The sequence below is a fragment of the Python bivittatus genome, unplaced genomic scaffold (assembly GCF_059951505.1).
Source record: "Python bivittatus isolate LINGU-HERP-01145 unplaced genomic scaffold, Pbiv_v1 ctg000700_np1212, whole genome shotgun sequence".
Taxonomy (NCBI): Eukaryota; Metazoa; Chordata; class Lepidosauria; order Squamata; family Pythonidae; genus Python; species Python bivittatus.
In genome coordinates, this window is record NW_028277098.1 from 45,388,099 (window position 1) to 45,403,966 (window position 15,868).

Below are 15,868 nucleotides of genomic sequence, written 5' to 3' on the forward strand. Positions count from 1 at the left end.
TACAGATTTCAAACCAAGAAATTGATTGGATGTATTTTTCTTACTGGATATACAAAAGAAAATTGTTAAAGTTCTGAAATATTTTTTCATTGAAACACAGATGACTGGCAAACTACCTCTGGGACTCTCTTTGAAGGGGCTAAAGAATAAAAAACTCTGGGAAGGAATACAAGGTCGGTTTGTTCAATCAGGGCTAAGAGGAAAATAGTTATATCTGGTTGCCCTTACTGGACTTTTGCTGACAAAGAACGATTGATGAAGCATTTGGATTTTGTTTTTTACTTAAGAGATGAGCTATGGGAAGAAGAGTTGTACTTAGAGATGGTGATAGGCTACAGGTAGTTCTTGCTTAACGACCACAATTAGGGCCAGAATTTAGGTCACTAAGTGATGTGGTTGTTAAGCAAATCATGTGACCGCACCCATTTTACAACCTTTTTTGTGGCAGTTGTTAAGCAGATCACTGCAGTTAAGCAAATCACATTGATTTTGCTTGCCAGAAGGCAACTGGGAAGGTCGGAAATGGTGATCATGTGACCCTGGGACACTGCAACTGTCATGTGAGCTGGTTGCCAAGTGCCCAGATCAAGATTGTGTGACCGCGAACGCACTGCAACGGTCATAATTTTGGGCACTGGTCGTAAATCACTTGTTTAGCGCCATCGTAACTTCAAACAGTCGCTAAACAAATGGTCATTAAGCAAGGACTACCTTATTAAATTTGTCTTTGCTTGCTGGGATGAAGGAGGGCATTACTTCTTTTTTCTTTTTCTTTTTTCTCTTTTCTTTTTTTTTCCTTTCCATGCCCCTCCCTTCTTTCCCCCTTTATTTGTATTTTTCTGTTTGTATTTTTTGTTTTTTGTATTGGCTTTTATTCTTTCCATTTATAATTGTTAATAACATTATTTGATAGTCATTAATTCAATTAATGTTAACTTAATACTACCCTTATTTGGAGTGTGGTCTCTGGCCGTTGTATATAAACAATGTAAGCCGCCCACAGTTACCCTCTGGGGGAGATGGGCAGCATATCAATTTAATAATAAATTAAAAAATAAACACATATGTCTGTGCACATACAGTGGAATCTCAGGTTACAAACGCTTCTGTTAATGAACTTTTCGGGTTATGTCCAGCTCCAGCCACAAAATTTTGCTTCGGTTTGTGAGCTCCGCCTCGGGGTACGAACAGGATACGCGGCCATTTTCCCTGCTGACACGAGGTCGCGGCTTCCTGTGGGTGAGATTGCGGTAGCAAGGAGATGTTCAGTGAGGCTTGTGGTATGTTTCGTGGCGTTTTGGAAGGTTTTTGGTGTGCTTGTTAGCATGGCTCCAAAGAAACTGCAGAGCAGGCTTGGCAAGAATAAGGCTTTGAAGAAAATACTAACGATCGAATTGAAGAAGGAAATTATAGAAAAGCACGATCGTGGTATTCGTGTGACTGATCTGGCCTCAGAGTACAAGATGGCGAAGTCGACCATCTCGACTATTCTGAAGAATAAAGATGCCATCAGAGGAGCTGATGTGGCAAAAGGAGTAACGATGTTAACCAGGCAGAGGACACAAGTGGTGGAAGAGGTAGAAAAGCTGTTGTTAGTGTGGCTGAATGAGAAACAGCTGGCAAGTGATAGCGTTAGTGAGGCTATGATCTTTGACAAAGCCAGGAAACTGCACAGTGATTTACTGCGGAAAAACCCCTCTACCAGCACAGCAAGTGAAGAATTTAAAGCCAGCAGAGGCTGGTTTGAGAAATTCCGCAAGAGAAGTGGCATCCACAGTGTGGCAAGACATGGTGAGGCTTCCAGTTCTGACAATGAAGGACAGATTGACCCTTTTGCTGTGTGTGAACGCAAGCGGCGACCTGAAGATTAAGCCGCTACTGGTGTACCATTCCCAGACCCCTCGTGCGTTCAAGGCGCACAATGTGAACAAGGCCAGACTTCCTGTCATGTGGAGGGCCAATGCGAGAGCTTGGGTCACAAGGCAAGCCATTCATGGAATGGCTGCACGAGGTGTTTGCACCCACCATTAAAAAATACCTGTCTGACAGCCAGCTGCCTGAAAGGTGCCTTCTTCTGATGGACAATGCCCCGGCACACCCTCCAGCCTTGGTGGATGATATGGGCGCCGAGTACGACTTCATAAAGGTCAAGTTCCTCCCCCCCAACACAACACCTCTTCTGCAGCCCATGGACCAGCAAGTGATCTGCAACTTTAAGAAGCTCTACACAAAGGCGCTCTTCACCAGGTGTTTCAATGTCACTGAGGAAACATCCTTGACTCTGAAAGAATTCTGGAAGAAACATTTCAATGTCCTCCACTGCATCAGCCTCATTGACAAAGCCTGGGAAGATGTCACCTGCCGGACCTTAAACTCAGCCTGGAGGAAACTGTGGCCAGAATGTGTCGCTGAATGTGACTTTGAAGGATCTGATGCAGAGGTAGTGGAGGAGATTGTGTCCATGTGCAAGAGCATGGGTCTGGTTGTCGATGATGCAGACATAGAGGAGCTTGTTGAGGACCATGAGGAGCTGACCACAGAAGAACTTGCTGAGCTCCAGAGTGAGCAACAGAAAGCGCTTGGTGAGGAGCATTCCACTGAGGAAGAGGAGGACGGGGAGGAGGTGAGCAGTGATGTGCTAAAATCCATCATGGAGAAATGGAATGAGTGCCAGGATTTCTTTGAGAAGCACCACCCCAACAGAACTGTGACAAACAGAGTGTTGAACATGATGAATGACAACGTGGTCTCTCATTTCCGGAGGGTTATGCAGCACAGGAAAAAACAACTGACTTTAAACAGGTTTTTCCCCAGAACTGAGCCTGCAGCTAAGAGGCAAAGAAGAGAGGAAACCCCTGAAGGAGATCTCCCCGATGTCCTTTTGGAGGGGGACTCTCCCTCCAAACAATAACCTCCTCCCCACCCGCCTTCCTGTCCTCCACGCCAGAAGTCGCCTCGAGCAAGGTCAGCATTCTCCCTCTTCATACCGTGCTGTACTGTACTTTGTTTCATGGTTTTGTGGTTTAAAAATAAAATACATATGTTTCAGAACGGATTAACCGTATTTACATTTAACCTTATGGGAAAATTTGCTTCGGGTTGCGACCAGAATCGGTTGGCGACCAAATTCGGAGGGGTCAGAACGGATTAACTGTATTTACATTGAACCTTATGGGAAAATTTCCTTCGGGTTGCGACCAATTTGGGTTGCGACCAGAGTCACGGAACGAATTAAGTTTGTAACCTGAGGTACCACTGTATATACAAAAGTGGGTTAAATGTAAATATTTGTAGGGGTAAAAAAATCTCCAGGATTGATTTTAGTGGCAGTTGACAACTTAGTCAACTAGTTGGTGAATCTAGGCAGTATGAAGGATTTTTGTTTATATCTAGTTTTTCTTTTATTGGGATGTGATTGGGGGGTGGTTCTCTTCCTTTTGGTACATAGTGTATTACCCAGATTTTGCTGGGAATGTTGTCATTTTTTTAACAATAGATGTTTTAGCAGTGGCAATAATAACTATTAAATGCATTAATAGATTAACATGTTAAAAAAGTATAAAATTGAAATAAGTGTTAATATTTCAAACACATGGGTATAAAAGCACAATTACTCTACCTGGTATCTAACAATCTCCAATCTTAAATGCCTATGATGACCTTCCCGCTCCAATTGTATAAACTTTAAATCTCAAAATGATCGATTACTATATTAATTGGGAAATTCTGATAGCTGAAGTCCACATTTGACCATATAGGGAAGATTCATGCTCATCCCCCTTCTCAATTCAATATTTTGTAAGATGAATAAAAAAGAGAAAAGAATGTTCTCTTTTTTAGGTTAAAATGTGTTGACCTTATGCAACAAAGGAGCATCAAATGACCAAGCACCATGTTCACTTGTCTGTCTTTTCTTAAATGCTCTTTTTAAAGATAGAGTAGATCTCAGTTTAATAATACTTAGTCATTTAAGCGCCATTCTACTGAGCATTCCTAAATCTGGATAAAGCCAGTGAAAATTAGAAGCTATTCATTGTGAGATTTTGGCTCTAATTACTTAATTACAAAGACAAGTGTACTTAAATGTGTTCACATTGGTCACTTTCAATATGCTCCTTAGAGTTTAGATATATTTAGATACATAGGCAAAATCTCACATGAGGAATTTGTTTTTCTATACTAGACCCCAATAACGTACTGAACAAAACATAATGAAAAATAGCAGTGCCACCATTGCAAAGGCGAGTGTAGATTCTGTGTTATGTATGAAAGAGTTTCACTGATAATTGAGCTTGACATAAATGTCTACGTTAACATTTCATTTATTCAAAAGTAGTCATTTCCTTTTAACTCTGTGATTTTAAAATTGTGACTAAATTGTTATTTAACCTTGCTACAAAAATGTGGCAACAGGCTAGTCCAGGCAGGTCAACACTCACTTGGTTAGCTAGCACACTTAATCAGCTTCCTTTAACCTGAAGCAAATTAAGGCTTTTATGAGTTCTAGCACATAAGTGATTAAAAACACCCTGACTTGGGGATAAAAATAGAGTATTTCCCGAAGTACTTGCTAGGCTTTGGATTAGACACTAGTGACATGGAAGGTAGAACATTTTTCATGTTTTAAACACAAAAATTAGTCTATTTTAAAATGGTTACTGTAATAAACTGTTTATGACATAGTACAGCTCATTTTTGGTGTTTTCATTTTCAATAATATGTGCCTTTTTACCTGGAGGAACTTGACTGCATAGCAGCTTATTAACCAAGAAGGCTGTATATCCATACTTAACATGACTGGCGAGATATCTTAATCAAGAAGACTATATATTCATTTGAGTAGGAAAAGAAATAGAAATAATGCAACCAAGAAGTGTTTTTCTACCAAAGTTAACCTGAACATAATTGGAGGTTATGATATTTTTTTCATAAATTATTTCAGTTAATTCTGACCCAGCTAAACGTCAAACTGACTAGGTTCAGCTTCCATCTCTACCTTCTGAGGCCAGTCCATATTCATCAGTAGAAACCATGAACAAAACTACACTTCAGTCCTTTTTATATATGATATTTTTACTACACACAGGGTAGGAGAGAGTAGACTATAACAACTACTGTTATTATACCAGTATTATTACCAATACATGGTATTCATTACCAGTACGAATTCATTTCCATTGTAGGTACATAAGACATAGGCAGGATTTCCATTTTTCTCACACATAGAAAAGAATGCGTTTTCTAAGAGGATGCCTGAAATGAGATTTGCATTCATTATCTAAAAACTGGAAAAAATCTTTACTTTAGTACCATTATTTTTATTCAGAGATAATCAATTTATTCAATTGCAAGCAATGTTTTACAATGACTACACATTTGCAAATTACACCATATTATTCAAGTTTCTGAAGTGTCTCGATATCTTGCCCCGATAAGAACTTCAAAACACTACCATTGATTCTATTCAATATCTGTACCACTGATTCTACTCAGTATCTGTACCTTTATCCTGTCCCATTGTACGTAACACCCTACCTTTCTCTGAATATTTTTCTTCTCATAATGGATTCATGTGGTCTCTCAATGAAAAAGAGAGAATTGAAAATGCTCTTTTTTAAAAACAAATGTCTTGTTAAATGGTGTTTAATTTCCCATTCTGCTTTATTTCATGTGTTTCATGTCTACTGCAGTCTGATTTTGGACACTTAACAAAATCTAATAGATAATTCAGTAATACATGTCTTCTGTTTAGATTACTTTAGCAGCCTCAGGAATCTCTTATCCTTGCCACCGACTTACAGTTGGAAGAAGGTCTTCACCAGCACAAACTAGAGAACAATCAGAAGAGGTAAGACCACCCCTTCTCCTCACACAATTGGTGCATACACTTTTATTAAAGTTTTGTTGAAATTATATACCTAATTTCTGCCCTACCCTTGATCGTACGGCATAATGTCTGCTGTTTGGCCATGTTATTTGATAAAGAAGGTGATAGGATTAAACAGAAGGATAAGACATTAGCGTAATAATATTTCTTTAATACTTTAAATTAAAAAATGCTAAAATTCTCTCTCTCTCTGGATGCATTGGCCTTGGAAGTGATAATTGGTACCAGTTTGTTGCTGAGCCCAACTGAGAGTATTGATTATGATCTTTAAAATCCTAAAGGCCTACTATTAAACAACATCCTTTAAGGATCTTCTCTTCCTGTATTGGCCTGTCCTCTCCCTAAGATACAGCAAAGAGGATCTTTTCTATTTCCCTGCCATGGTGGGACCTTTCCACTGAGCTGTGGAACTCCTTGCCTTGAAAAGCGAAATTGGCACATGTCATTGCAGTTCCACTGATGGGTCAAGACCTTTTTTAGGAAGGCATTCACTCCACAAGCAATTAAATTGTAGAATTCCTTACATTCTTTCCCCACCAATTTTCATGAAGTAGATGTTACACTTCTTCCTAGAAGATACGTAATCTAAAACCAAGATACGTAATCTAAAACGAAAATTTATTTCGAAGATTTTGGATGAAAATTTGGTGACTTTCATATTTGAATATAGAAAGTTACTGTTGAAATATGTATTTGTTCAGTAATTTATTTATTGTCAATTTTATTAAACTAGCAATGCACAGATGTACATATGGTTAGTGACAGTGATGGAGATGACTTTGAGGATGCTACAGAATTTGGAGTGGATGATGGAGAGATGTTTGGTATGGCAGCATCTGCATTGAGAAAATCTCCAATGAGTAAGTAATGCAGTCCTATGTGTTGTGAATAGTGTAAGCTCAGCTTTGGACAAAAAGGGGGTGGGGAGAGAAAACAGTTTTTTCCATTGTTTGATGATTTTCTAAGTGTGGCTTTTTGAGACTACAGTGTACCTTTCTTTTAGGGATATAATAGAATACTATCTGTTTCTTATATGAAATTAACTTAAAAAAAAGGGGGAAATGAAATTGCAAGTTGTATAAATGTGTTCTAGGCAAATAACCAGTAAATGTGGATTGTGGTTTTCAGGAAATATTAACTCTCATTAATAACAAAAGTTAGTTAAAATCTGATATTAATAAACATTATTCCATTGTTATGTTAATTTTATTGTGATATAAGTAATGGCACAGTTTTGGATGTTTTGCTATTTACATATTGGGGATATTAAATCAGATAAACGTGCATTTTTGTTGAACAAATTTATCTGTATGTGTTTGAAATTTTTAATCTGCTAATTTATTAGATAGTCGTTTTGGAAAAGTCTTTTGGTTGACTTGAAAAATTACCCTATTAATTGGATGTCATGTTTTCATTACCATTGTAGATAATGGTAAAGTACTGTATATTACCAGTACAAATATGTTGTTGTTGTTATTATACCAGTATTATTACCAATACATGATATTCATTACCAATACAAATTCATTTCCATTGTAGGTACATAAGACATAGACAGGATTTCCATTTTTCTCACACATAGAAAAGAATGCGTTTTCTAAGAGGATGCCTGAAATGAGATTTGCATTCATTATCTAAAAACTGGAAAAAAATCTTTACTTTAGTACCATTATTTTTATTCAGAGATAATCAATTTATTCAATTGGTTATCAATTTAATGAAATGGTCAGTAGTCCCTCAGTTTCATGCAAAGATTTGCTCAGTCATGTATTTGAGGTGTAAAGTCTTTCATTCTCACCTTTATGGTGTAGTTGCATCCTGTTTTCATCTTATCCTGCAATGTCTGTATGGGAAACAGAATCATGTCCACTATCTCTGCCCTGACCTCTCTGTGTCTGCCACTTATACATAATGGTATTTGGAAAAAACCTTGGGAGCGAAGAGATGCTGCCTAGGGAATGGTCAGATAAGAGACAGCATAGCCCATAGCTGGATAGTAGGCAGGGCAAGAAGCTCAGAAGGGACCCTCCCTAATTTCTCAGGCTATAAAGGAGACTGCGAGAGAATTGTACTTTCAGACTTGCAAGATTCCGTTAATGTAACTTTACAGTAAAGTAGAATTAGCTTATCTGGTCATGTTTCCTGTCTGGTCTACCTGGTAAGGCTGACACTATATGTCTTGATTATTATGCATTAGGAAATGGAAAGCAAGGATGAATGTACATCTATTCATATATGCAGTTCTGTATATATGCAATTGTATCTGCGTAAGTTCTTTCCCCTACAGATGATTATATTATAGGTCTGGCAGATTCAATCCCCTACCGTTTATTATGTGTACAAATTTAGGAGATGGTGAGAATACAAGTTTAGTGGGGCATGCCTTAAGTCATCTTAAGTCACAAACAGTCTCCTTAGTGTTACTGAATGTTACTCCTTATTTTTACTTTTTGTCCTTTAAGTTCTACTGTTCTAAGATAAATACTGTGTTTGTACCATGCAACAATAATTTCAGTAGCTCCTGTGTTCTGCTGATCTTCTCATTATAACACATAGTTTTTACTGAATATATTATTATAGTATAGTATTAAAAATAGAGAGAATACATATATTAGGTCTACTAAAGTTTTACATAATATTCATTTATTCCTTCATTCAATTTATATGGCTTCCCATTCCAAATACATGATGTTAGGTGGCTAAAAATACTTAGAACAAGATAAAAACAGTATAACAAAATTATAAATAACATATATAACAGCTGAGAAAATAATAATAGTGCAGGTTTTAAGTTTTTGATAAGTTTTCCTCAGGCAAGATGGCTAAAGGCAGGAAAGAAAATAGGTGGGGGAGGGAGAACTTAAAAGACATGGATAATCTTAGGGCCATGTCTGTGAATAGCCATATTTTCAGTTGATTTCTGAAAGAAAACAGTTGATTATTATTGGAGAAAGTACCATAATTGGGGTACTGTCACAGAGAAGGCTCAATTCATGGCCACTGCACTATAAGCTGAAGCCACCCCAGGCAGGACCTTCCCAACTGATCTTAATGTGCATTTTGGATCATACTGAAAGAGGCAATCTGTTTAGTAAGTCATTTTCTGTTTTATAGGTTAATGCTAGCACCTTAAATTGGATTCAGTAGCTTACAGGGAACTAGTTATTGTATCAACTTATACCACTTATAAATTGCTTAGAATTTTCACATTATAATATTGACATTGTATCCATCCATCCATCCATCTCCATCTTCAAAGAATAGTTCCAAAAGACCATCTTCTCTTCATTAAACAATGTTATGTAAATAGAGCTCACATAAAATTTAGTTAAATGGCAAAGAGAATGTTTTAAACCTGCATGTTAATATTTACCTGCAATATTTTCCTTTCTTTTGCAGTGCCGGAAAATGCTGAAAATGAAGGAGATGCTTTATTACAATTCACAGCAGAATTTTCTTCAAGGTTAGACTTGTAACTAAGTACAATCTATATATGTATTTACTGTGTTTAAATTTCATGCAAAATCTGTTTTTATAAGGTAACAAAATATCAGGTGAAGACCTGAAAGTTCCAGTGCCTTTCTGAGAGAAACCGATTTGCAAATCTAAAATATTGTTGATTTTCTTCGTACTGAACGTCTGACAATTGAGCCTCCCATCTATCTTTCTTTTGGCTTCCCAGCCACACACTTCGGCATGGGAATAAAATCTGAAACCACATGCCAGCTCTTTGCGCATTCTGCTTCTCAGCCTTCTGTACTCAGCATAGAAATAATAATGGACTTTCAAACATTGAGAGCTGGTTTTCAAACTGGAATTGGGCAACAATCTATTTCATGATTTTTTCATGGTGGTAATGTTCTTTGAAGTTCTACTTGTATTTTACTCTTTCCAGCATGTCCAAGTGAAAAAGAATTTTCTAGTGGGCTTATCAATACTTAAGTGTTTTTTTCCCTTTCCTTTTATTGTTTCCTACTGTTAGAAATACAAGCTGCCCAGGGTTGTTGGAAGTTGGGCAGCCTCTAAATCCAGTCAAATAAATAAATAAAGCATGGTTGCAATGGGCTGACTGGATGTAAGAGAGAGAGAGAGAGAGAGAGAGAGAGAGATCATTTGGAAATGTATTTAAGTAATGTGACTCCATTCAGTTAATTGTTTCAGAGTTTTGTTATCTTGGTTTTGAAGATTTAATGTTGAAGATCTATTATTCAGATTAACTTCATGTGTTTAGCAAAGGGGCAGAACAGATATGTGAGTATTTGGAAATCTTGTCTGAGTAACATTAAAAAAATTCTTTTCAATGAACTACATTAAAAAACTGTTTTTACTTTGCCAGTTTGAAATGTCCTCCTTTGCCCTAGGAGCTTTTATAATGTGCATTTTCTGAATAACATGCAGTCAACTGAGTGCAGATATTTTGGCAAAATGCTTTATTTTAACAGCTCAGGTATGATAGCCTTGTTTGACCAACTGGCAGCTATCCGTGCTAAAATTGAGGACTTGAGGGAAATGCTAAAGAACTACATTAGCTCACTATCAGAGAGAGAGCCTTCCTGCCCCCCTAGTCAAGCCACCAGGTTGTATATTTTACTTTTTGAGGGGCAATCTCAAAAAGATGATTACCCTGATGTCTCCTCTATAAAAGAGGACTCTCCTGTTTACCAAAACATACAGTTAGTTTTAACAGTCCTAGCTAATAGTAATGTCACAGGATGGCTTTCAAGGGCACTCTTTGCTACTCCCTAAGACAACTCCTTTACTGCCAGTTACAATTAATAGACTTAGTACAAGTTACCTGGTTTCCAGGCCATCCTGGTCAGAAAACAGTTCACCTTTTTTTCAGCACTCCATTGATCCCTTCCTTGCTTCATGAGTGAGAACTTTTCTGTCAGGTTTTGGTATTTTTCTTTCCCAAGATTTTAGGGATCTCAACAGAAACCTCTTTTCCTAATGCTGAAAGTGCATACCCATACAGCAACTTAGAGCCTGACCTGGTTGATTGCCAAGAGCTCTTCATCTTATCTTCAGTCTTGACAGTAGGGAATATAGTTGAACATTCCACCAGCCTCAATGAATCTATGCCTGATATTTTTAAACATGAGCTGATTAACTCCTTCAGTACTATAGCTAAGGACAAATAGTTGAAAATACTCTCTAAGTTAGAAGGCCTGTCAATGACTTTGATACATGAATCAATACAACCTCTTGCAGCCCTCTTAACACTAAAAGGAGGCTTCTAAAGTATGACTATACTTATAGGCTACTTACATATCTACCTGAAGCTCACCTGCGGTCAACAGACCTTGCTTCCCTTACTCTCCTGACCAGCACATTGAGCACACCAAAGCTGTTGTCAGTGTCCCTCAGCAAAACCACTGACAGATATCAGCCATAGAAGCATAGTCCTCCCCAGATGCCTATTCATGGCAATACTGCCTGATGAGAGGAGCCAACTATTGAGTCCATGCTAATGCCCCAAGTAAACCTTATTAAAGATCCTCTTGGAAATATAAATCATCTGCCTCATTGTCTTAATGTTCCTTCTACTCAAATGTACTCTTGTCATCTACAGATGTGAGATCTTCTATCCCCTCTCCTCTTCAATAAGACAACAGTGGCCACTCCAACTTCTTGCCTACCTTACCAATGGTTTATCCAGTTTATCTGGTTGGCTCCCACTCTCCAGTTTCCCAGGACATAACCATGTGACCACTTCCACTTCTCCTCCATCTGGAGCTTGCTTTTGTCCACTATGTCTAAATAGCCTATCAGGAGAGCTTGCCTTTGAGAAGCTAAAAGTATCTCCATAGTTAGATGGAGTGAAAAGTTGGTATAGGCATTTCACCTTTTACTAACCTTTGCCCCAGTTTTCAGACTCCAGAACTACATGCTTCTTTGCCCAAATCCAGCAGAGGCCCTAGAAGCATTTAATGATCTTGTAGATAACATCCACTCCTTAACTGGAGAAATTTCAACAGCCCCCATTTTCCCCATAAATCCTGGTTTGATTTGGACTGCTTGTTAGTGAGAGCAGATTTAGTTTCCAGTGTTAAGTCATTCAGGGCAAGCAACTGCCTCCTTATTAGGAATCTTCTAATATCTCAGAAGAGGAGTTATAAAAATTTAATTAAGAGGAAAAGCAGGCCTTTATTCAAGCTAGTTGGGACTGACTATTTCTGGCTACTAAGGACAAACATTCTTTCTTCTTCTGAAGACTTGTTCATCTCATAGAAGAAAGCACTGCTCAGAGGCTTTCTGCCACATACGGGAAGAGCTTTTTAGTCCCCATATAATCCCCGTCTCTCTATTGCACAGTCCCTATTGGTTAATCACCACACCATATCCCCGTGGCCTCCAGTCTCCCATTCGGAAATTGCTAAGGTAACTAACCAACTTAAAATATAGAAAAGCACTTGGCAGTGACTCAGTCTCACTGAAGACAAATGCTGAGTGGTGGGCCCCCATCCCGGCCTCCCTTTTTACCCATATTAATATTACCTTCCATATGCTGAGTAGCTGGAGATGCTGTATTATTGTTCCTATTCCCTAAAATGGAAACAGTTCTAATCCTTCAGACTACCTTCCAGTTAGCCTTCCAAGCATTTCTAGTAAAATCTATGCTTGCTTCTTATACAATAGACTCCTGGAATGGGTGGAACAAGAAGAGATGCTATTTGATGAGTATGCAGGCTTCAGGGAGGGTAGATCCACTGTGCCATGTTACATTGTACTAATTGACAAATATACATGTAAGCAACATCATCCCCTTTATGTTGCCTTCACTGACTTAAAGTCGGCTTTTGACTCCATTCCATGTGACATGCTCTTGTAGAAGCTATCATGTACCTCTATAGATCAGTGGCTTCTCTATCTAATCAAGATGCTACATGAAAATACCATCACCCAGGTTAGATATGACCATGCTGGGCACCTTTCTGCAGATATCCCAATAAGCAAAGAGATGAAACAGGGCTGTGTCTTGGCCCCACTTCAGTTTACTATCTATTTGAATTCTATCATAGCAGCCTTAACCAAAAGAGATTTCACACATACACCCAAACTCAAAGACAGACATTTTGTGGTGCTGCTTTATACAGATGATACACCAGTCCTTTCACCTGCTTAGGTCAGCCTTAGAAGTCTCTGGGCCTTGGCAGATTTTTGCGGGGAGGAAAAGCTCACAATTAACTACTCTAAAACTAAAATTATGGTTCTCTCAGAGGGAGTTAGGTGCTGAAAACACTATTGTTGCATTGATAACACTCACACTGAGTAAGTTCTGCCTTTAAATATTTGGCCATTGTATTCCAGGCCTCTGGAACCTGGCAGGAACAAATTAAGCTATCTCTGACAAAGCTAATAACAGCGCCAAGGCAATATTGGGCTCCAGGGTGGAAGGTGCATCCTTGCTGCCATAAAACTGTTTAAATCTAAATCTGTTTCACAGATGCTTAATAGTGTATAAGTATTCATCTGTAACATCTTTAGACCCCCAGAAACTGTTCAGTCCAAGTTTTTGTGCACTCTATTTCAGGTCTGGTGTTGTGCCTCAAATGCTCTGATCTGTGTGGAATCAACAATGGTTCTCCTTGAGGAAAGAGCCTGCATTTGTCACCTCTCTTACTGGTTAAACTTTTGCTTCACCAAATGTTCACTGGCTTTCTTAATGCTCTCTGACAACTTCCCTTCACAAAAGAAGAGAAAATTTTTGCCAACTTACATTTCTGTGGTTTCTCTTTAGATTTAGGTCTTTGGGTTTAGAGAAAGTCACAGCAGACATCTGCCAGTGAGTTTATGATGCAGCATGACAGTTGGATCTAGGGGTTATTGGTGACTCTCACAGGTGGGTTCTAGACTAGAACTCATTTGTTCCTGCTGAGTATCTATTCAGTCTCACCTTTGCTACATCTCACAGGGCTTTCTGCCTGGCCCATTTCAACATCTTCCCCACACCAATATTGGAGGGTAGGTACCAGAAAATCAATTTTGTAGACAGAACCTATCCTTGTCATTTGAGTAAGCTGGGCCCACATTTTCTCTCACTGTCTCTTCTGTGACACTGTATGCTCTACCCTTTTAACACCCATCATTAATAGAACTCAGTTCTACTCTGAGGGAGAGGCTATACGCCTCCTGCAGGATCAGAACCCATTTGTACAGAGTGTCTAAATTCTTATCGGCTACTATCTCAATCAGAAGGACAAGACTGGTTTTGCCTTGATGCTGTTGATATTTTGTTACCAGTTCTCTGTTATTCTCTAGTTTTATCTCTTTTTTTTTAACTTTTATTTTCTTTTTGTCTCTACCTGTATTATATGTCCATTGTATTTTATTTTCTTTTAATTGTTTTTTTAATCCCCTGGTCATTTACTGTATGTTCTATAAATTAAGTAATTTAAAACAAATAAACTGCGTTTTCCATTAAATGTTATTCTTGTTAATTCGCCACTATCTTTAAGAAGAGAATTACACAAATAAGGAAGAATTTATCATTCTATTCTTTAACATGAAGGCTTACATTAATTGCAGAATTAAAAGAATGCCTAAATGGAGCCATGCCAATTTCAGATTTCTAAAAATGTCTGTCTTTTGTATGATGTTACAGAACAAAAGTCCTTGTCCTCCATTTCCAGCACTCAATTTCACAATGTTATTTACTTTGAAATTAAAAAGAATTATTTTAATTGAATGTATATGTATATATGCAGATATATAGATATATAATTATTGTTATGGTGTTGATACAATAGTTTGTTCTTGGGTGTGTGATTTTGGGGGGGAAAAGTACTATTGTCTCCTTTGTTATAAAAAACAATATTTATTAATTGAAACATTTTGGGCTGAAACAGATATGGTGACTGCCATCCGGTATTTTTTATTGGATCTTTAGAGGCTGCCTTTCAAGAGGCCTTCTATGGGAAAGCTAGAGATGTAAGTACATTTTAAATACTATATTACTCAAATGACAGAGGAACCCAGTATAAAAATGTCTTCTAAACTTTTGGCACATTAATGGACTGTTGCAGGTTTACACTACTGCTGCTGCTAGGTCTCTTCTGAAAACTGGGTTATGGACTAGTGTTCTCCAAGTAACAAAAAGCATTTTGATCTAGTTGTGGCTTCTGCCCCTGAAATGGAAAGTACTAATTTTTGGCCAATTCACTCTCTTCTGCACCCCATTCCATGTCCTTCCCAAATCTTGAAACAGTCTGGTAAATAGTGCAAAGGACTGCAGAAGTGAAAGCTAATTTGCTGAAAAATGTCTGATTTTTGCTGGATTAAGGAGTCTTCATTCAGTGGAGGAATACTAGTAATAAAACCTTTTAGTATTAGGTAGCAGGCAGAACAGTTTTGTGTTCCCAGATAGTTGCTTATAAAAGCGTACTATGTGGTATCTTTTCTGAGACAGCAATTAAAAGTGAATTGAAGGTTATGGATTTTTCTGCATAATAAATAAATATTCTGACAGTTTCAGTGTCACCACAGAAGAAAGTTCAAAGTTGTTGCATATTACATAGTAAAATATTCCTGTCTCAGGCAATTTGAAATGGTTTAATTATATATTTGATGAAACTTGATGTGCACAAGGAAATAAACAAACACATGAATAAATAAATACAATTTGGTGCCTCCAAGTCAGTTTTTAACTCCTGGCAACTGCCTGGACAAGTTCCTGCAGTTTTCTTGGCAACATTTTTCAGATGTGGTTTGCCATTGCCTCCTTCCTAGGGCTGAGAGAGAGTGACTGTCCCAAGGTCACCCAGCTGGCTTTGCGCCTAAGGCAGGACCAGAACTCACGGTCTCCTGGTTTCTAGCCTGATGCTTTAACCACTGCACCAAACTGGCCATCATACACAAGAAATAGCTAACATATAATAAATGAAAAGATGTAATATCCATGATCCCATTAATAGCCCTATTTGCATATAAACTATAACTTGCATGTTTAATGTAAGGATAATCACTATCAAACAGTATCCT

At 37.9% G+C, this 15,868-nt stretch overlaps 1 protein-coding gene and 1 long non-coding RNA gene across 5 annotated transcripts in view; one reads left to right on the forward strand and one right to left on the reverse strand.

Moving 5' to 3' along the window:
• Positions 1-10,823, reverse strand: part of LOC148214190 (uncharacterized) — a 94,712-nt gene extending 83,889 nt beyond the window's left edge. For all 4 annotated transcript variants that reach the window (XR_015793481.1, XR_015793480.1, XR_015793482.1 and 1 more), the window contains exons 1-2: positions 10,683-10,823; positions 9,261-9,298 (exon numbers count right to left, since the gene is read on the reverse strand). This is a non-coding gene — a long non-coding RNA (uncharacterized LOC148214190). The remainder of the gene's footprint in view (positions 1-9,260; positions 9,299-10,682) is intronic.
• Positions 1-15,868, forward strand: part of FAF1 (Fas associated factor 1) — a 212,948-nt gene that overhangs the window by 121,879 nt on the left and 75,201 nt on the right. The window contains exons 9-12 of the mRNA XM_088128543.1: positions 5,753-5,848; positions 6,621-6,747; positions 9,287-9,350; positions 14,737-14,818. Of these exons, the coding sequence (XP_087984669.1) occupies positions 5,753-5,848; positions 6,621-6,747; positions 9,287-9,350; positions 14,737-14,818 (369 nt within the window). The remainder of the gene's footprint in view (positions 1-5,752; positions 5,849-6,620; positions 6,748-9,286; positions 9,351-14,736; positions 14,819-15,868) is intronic.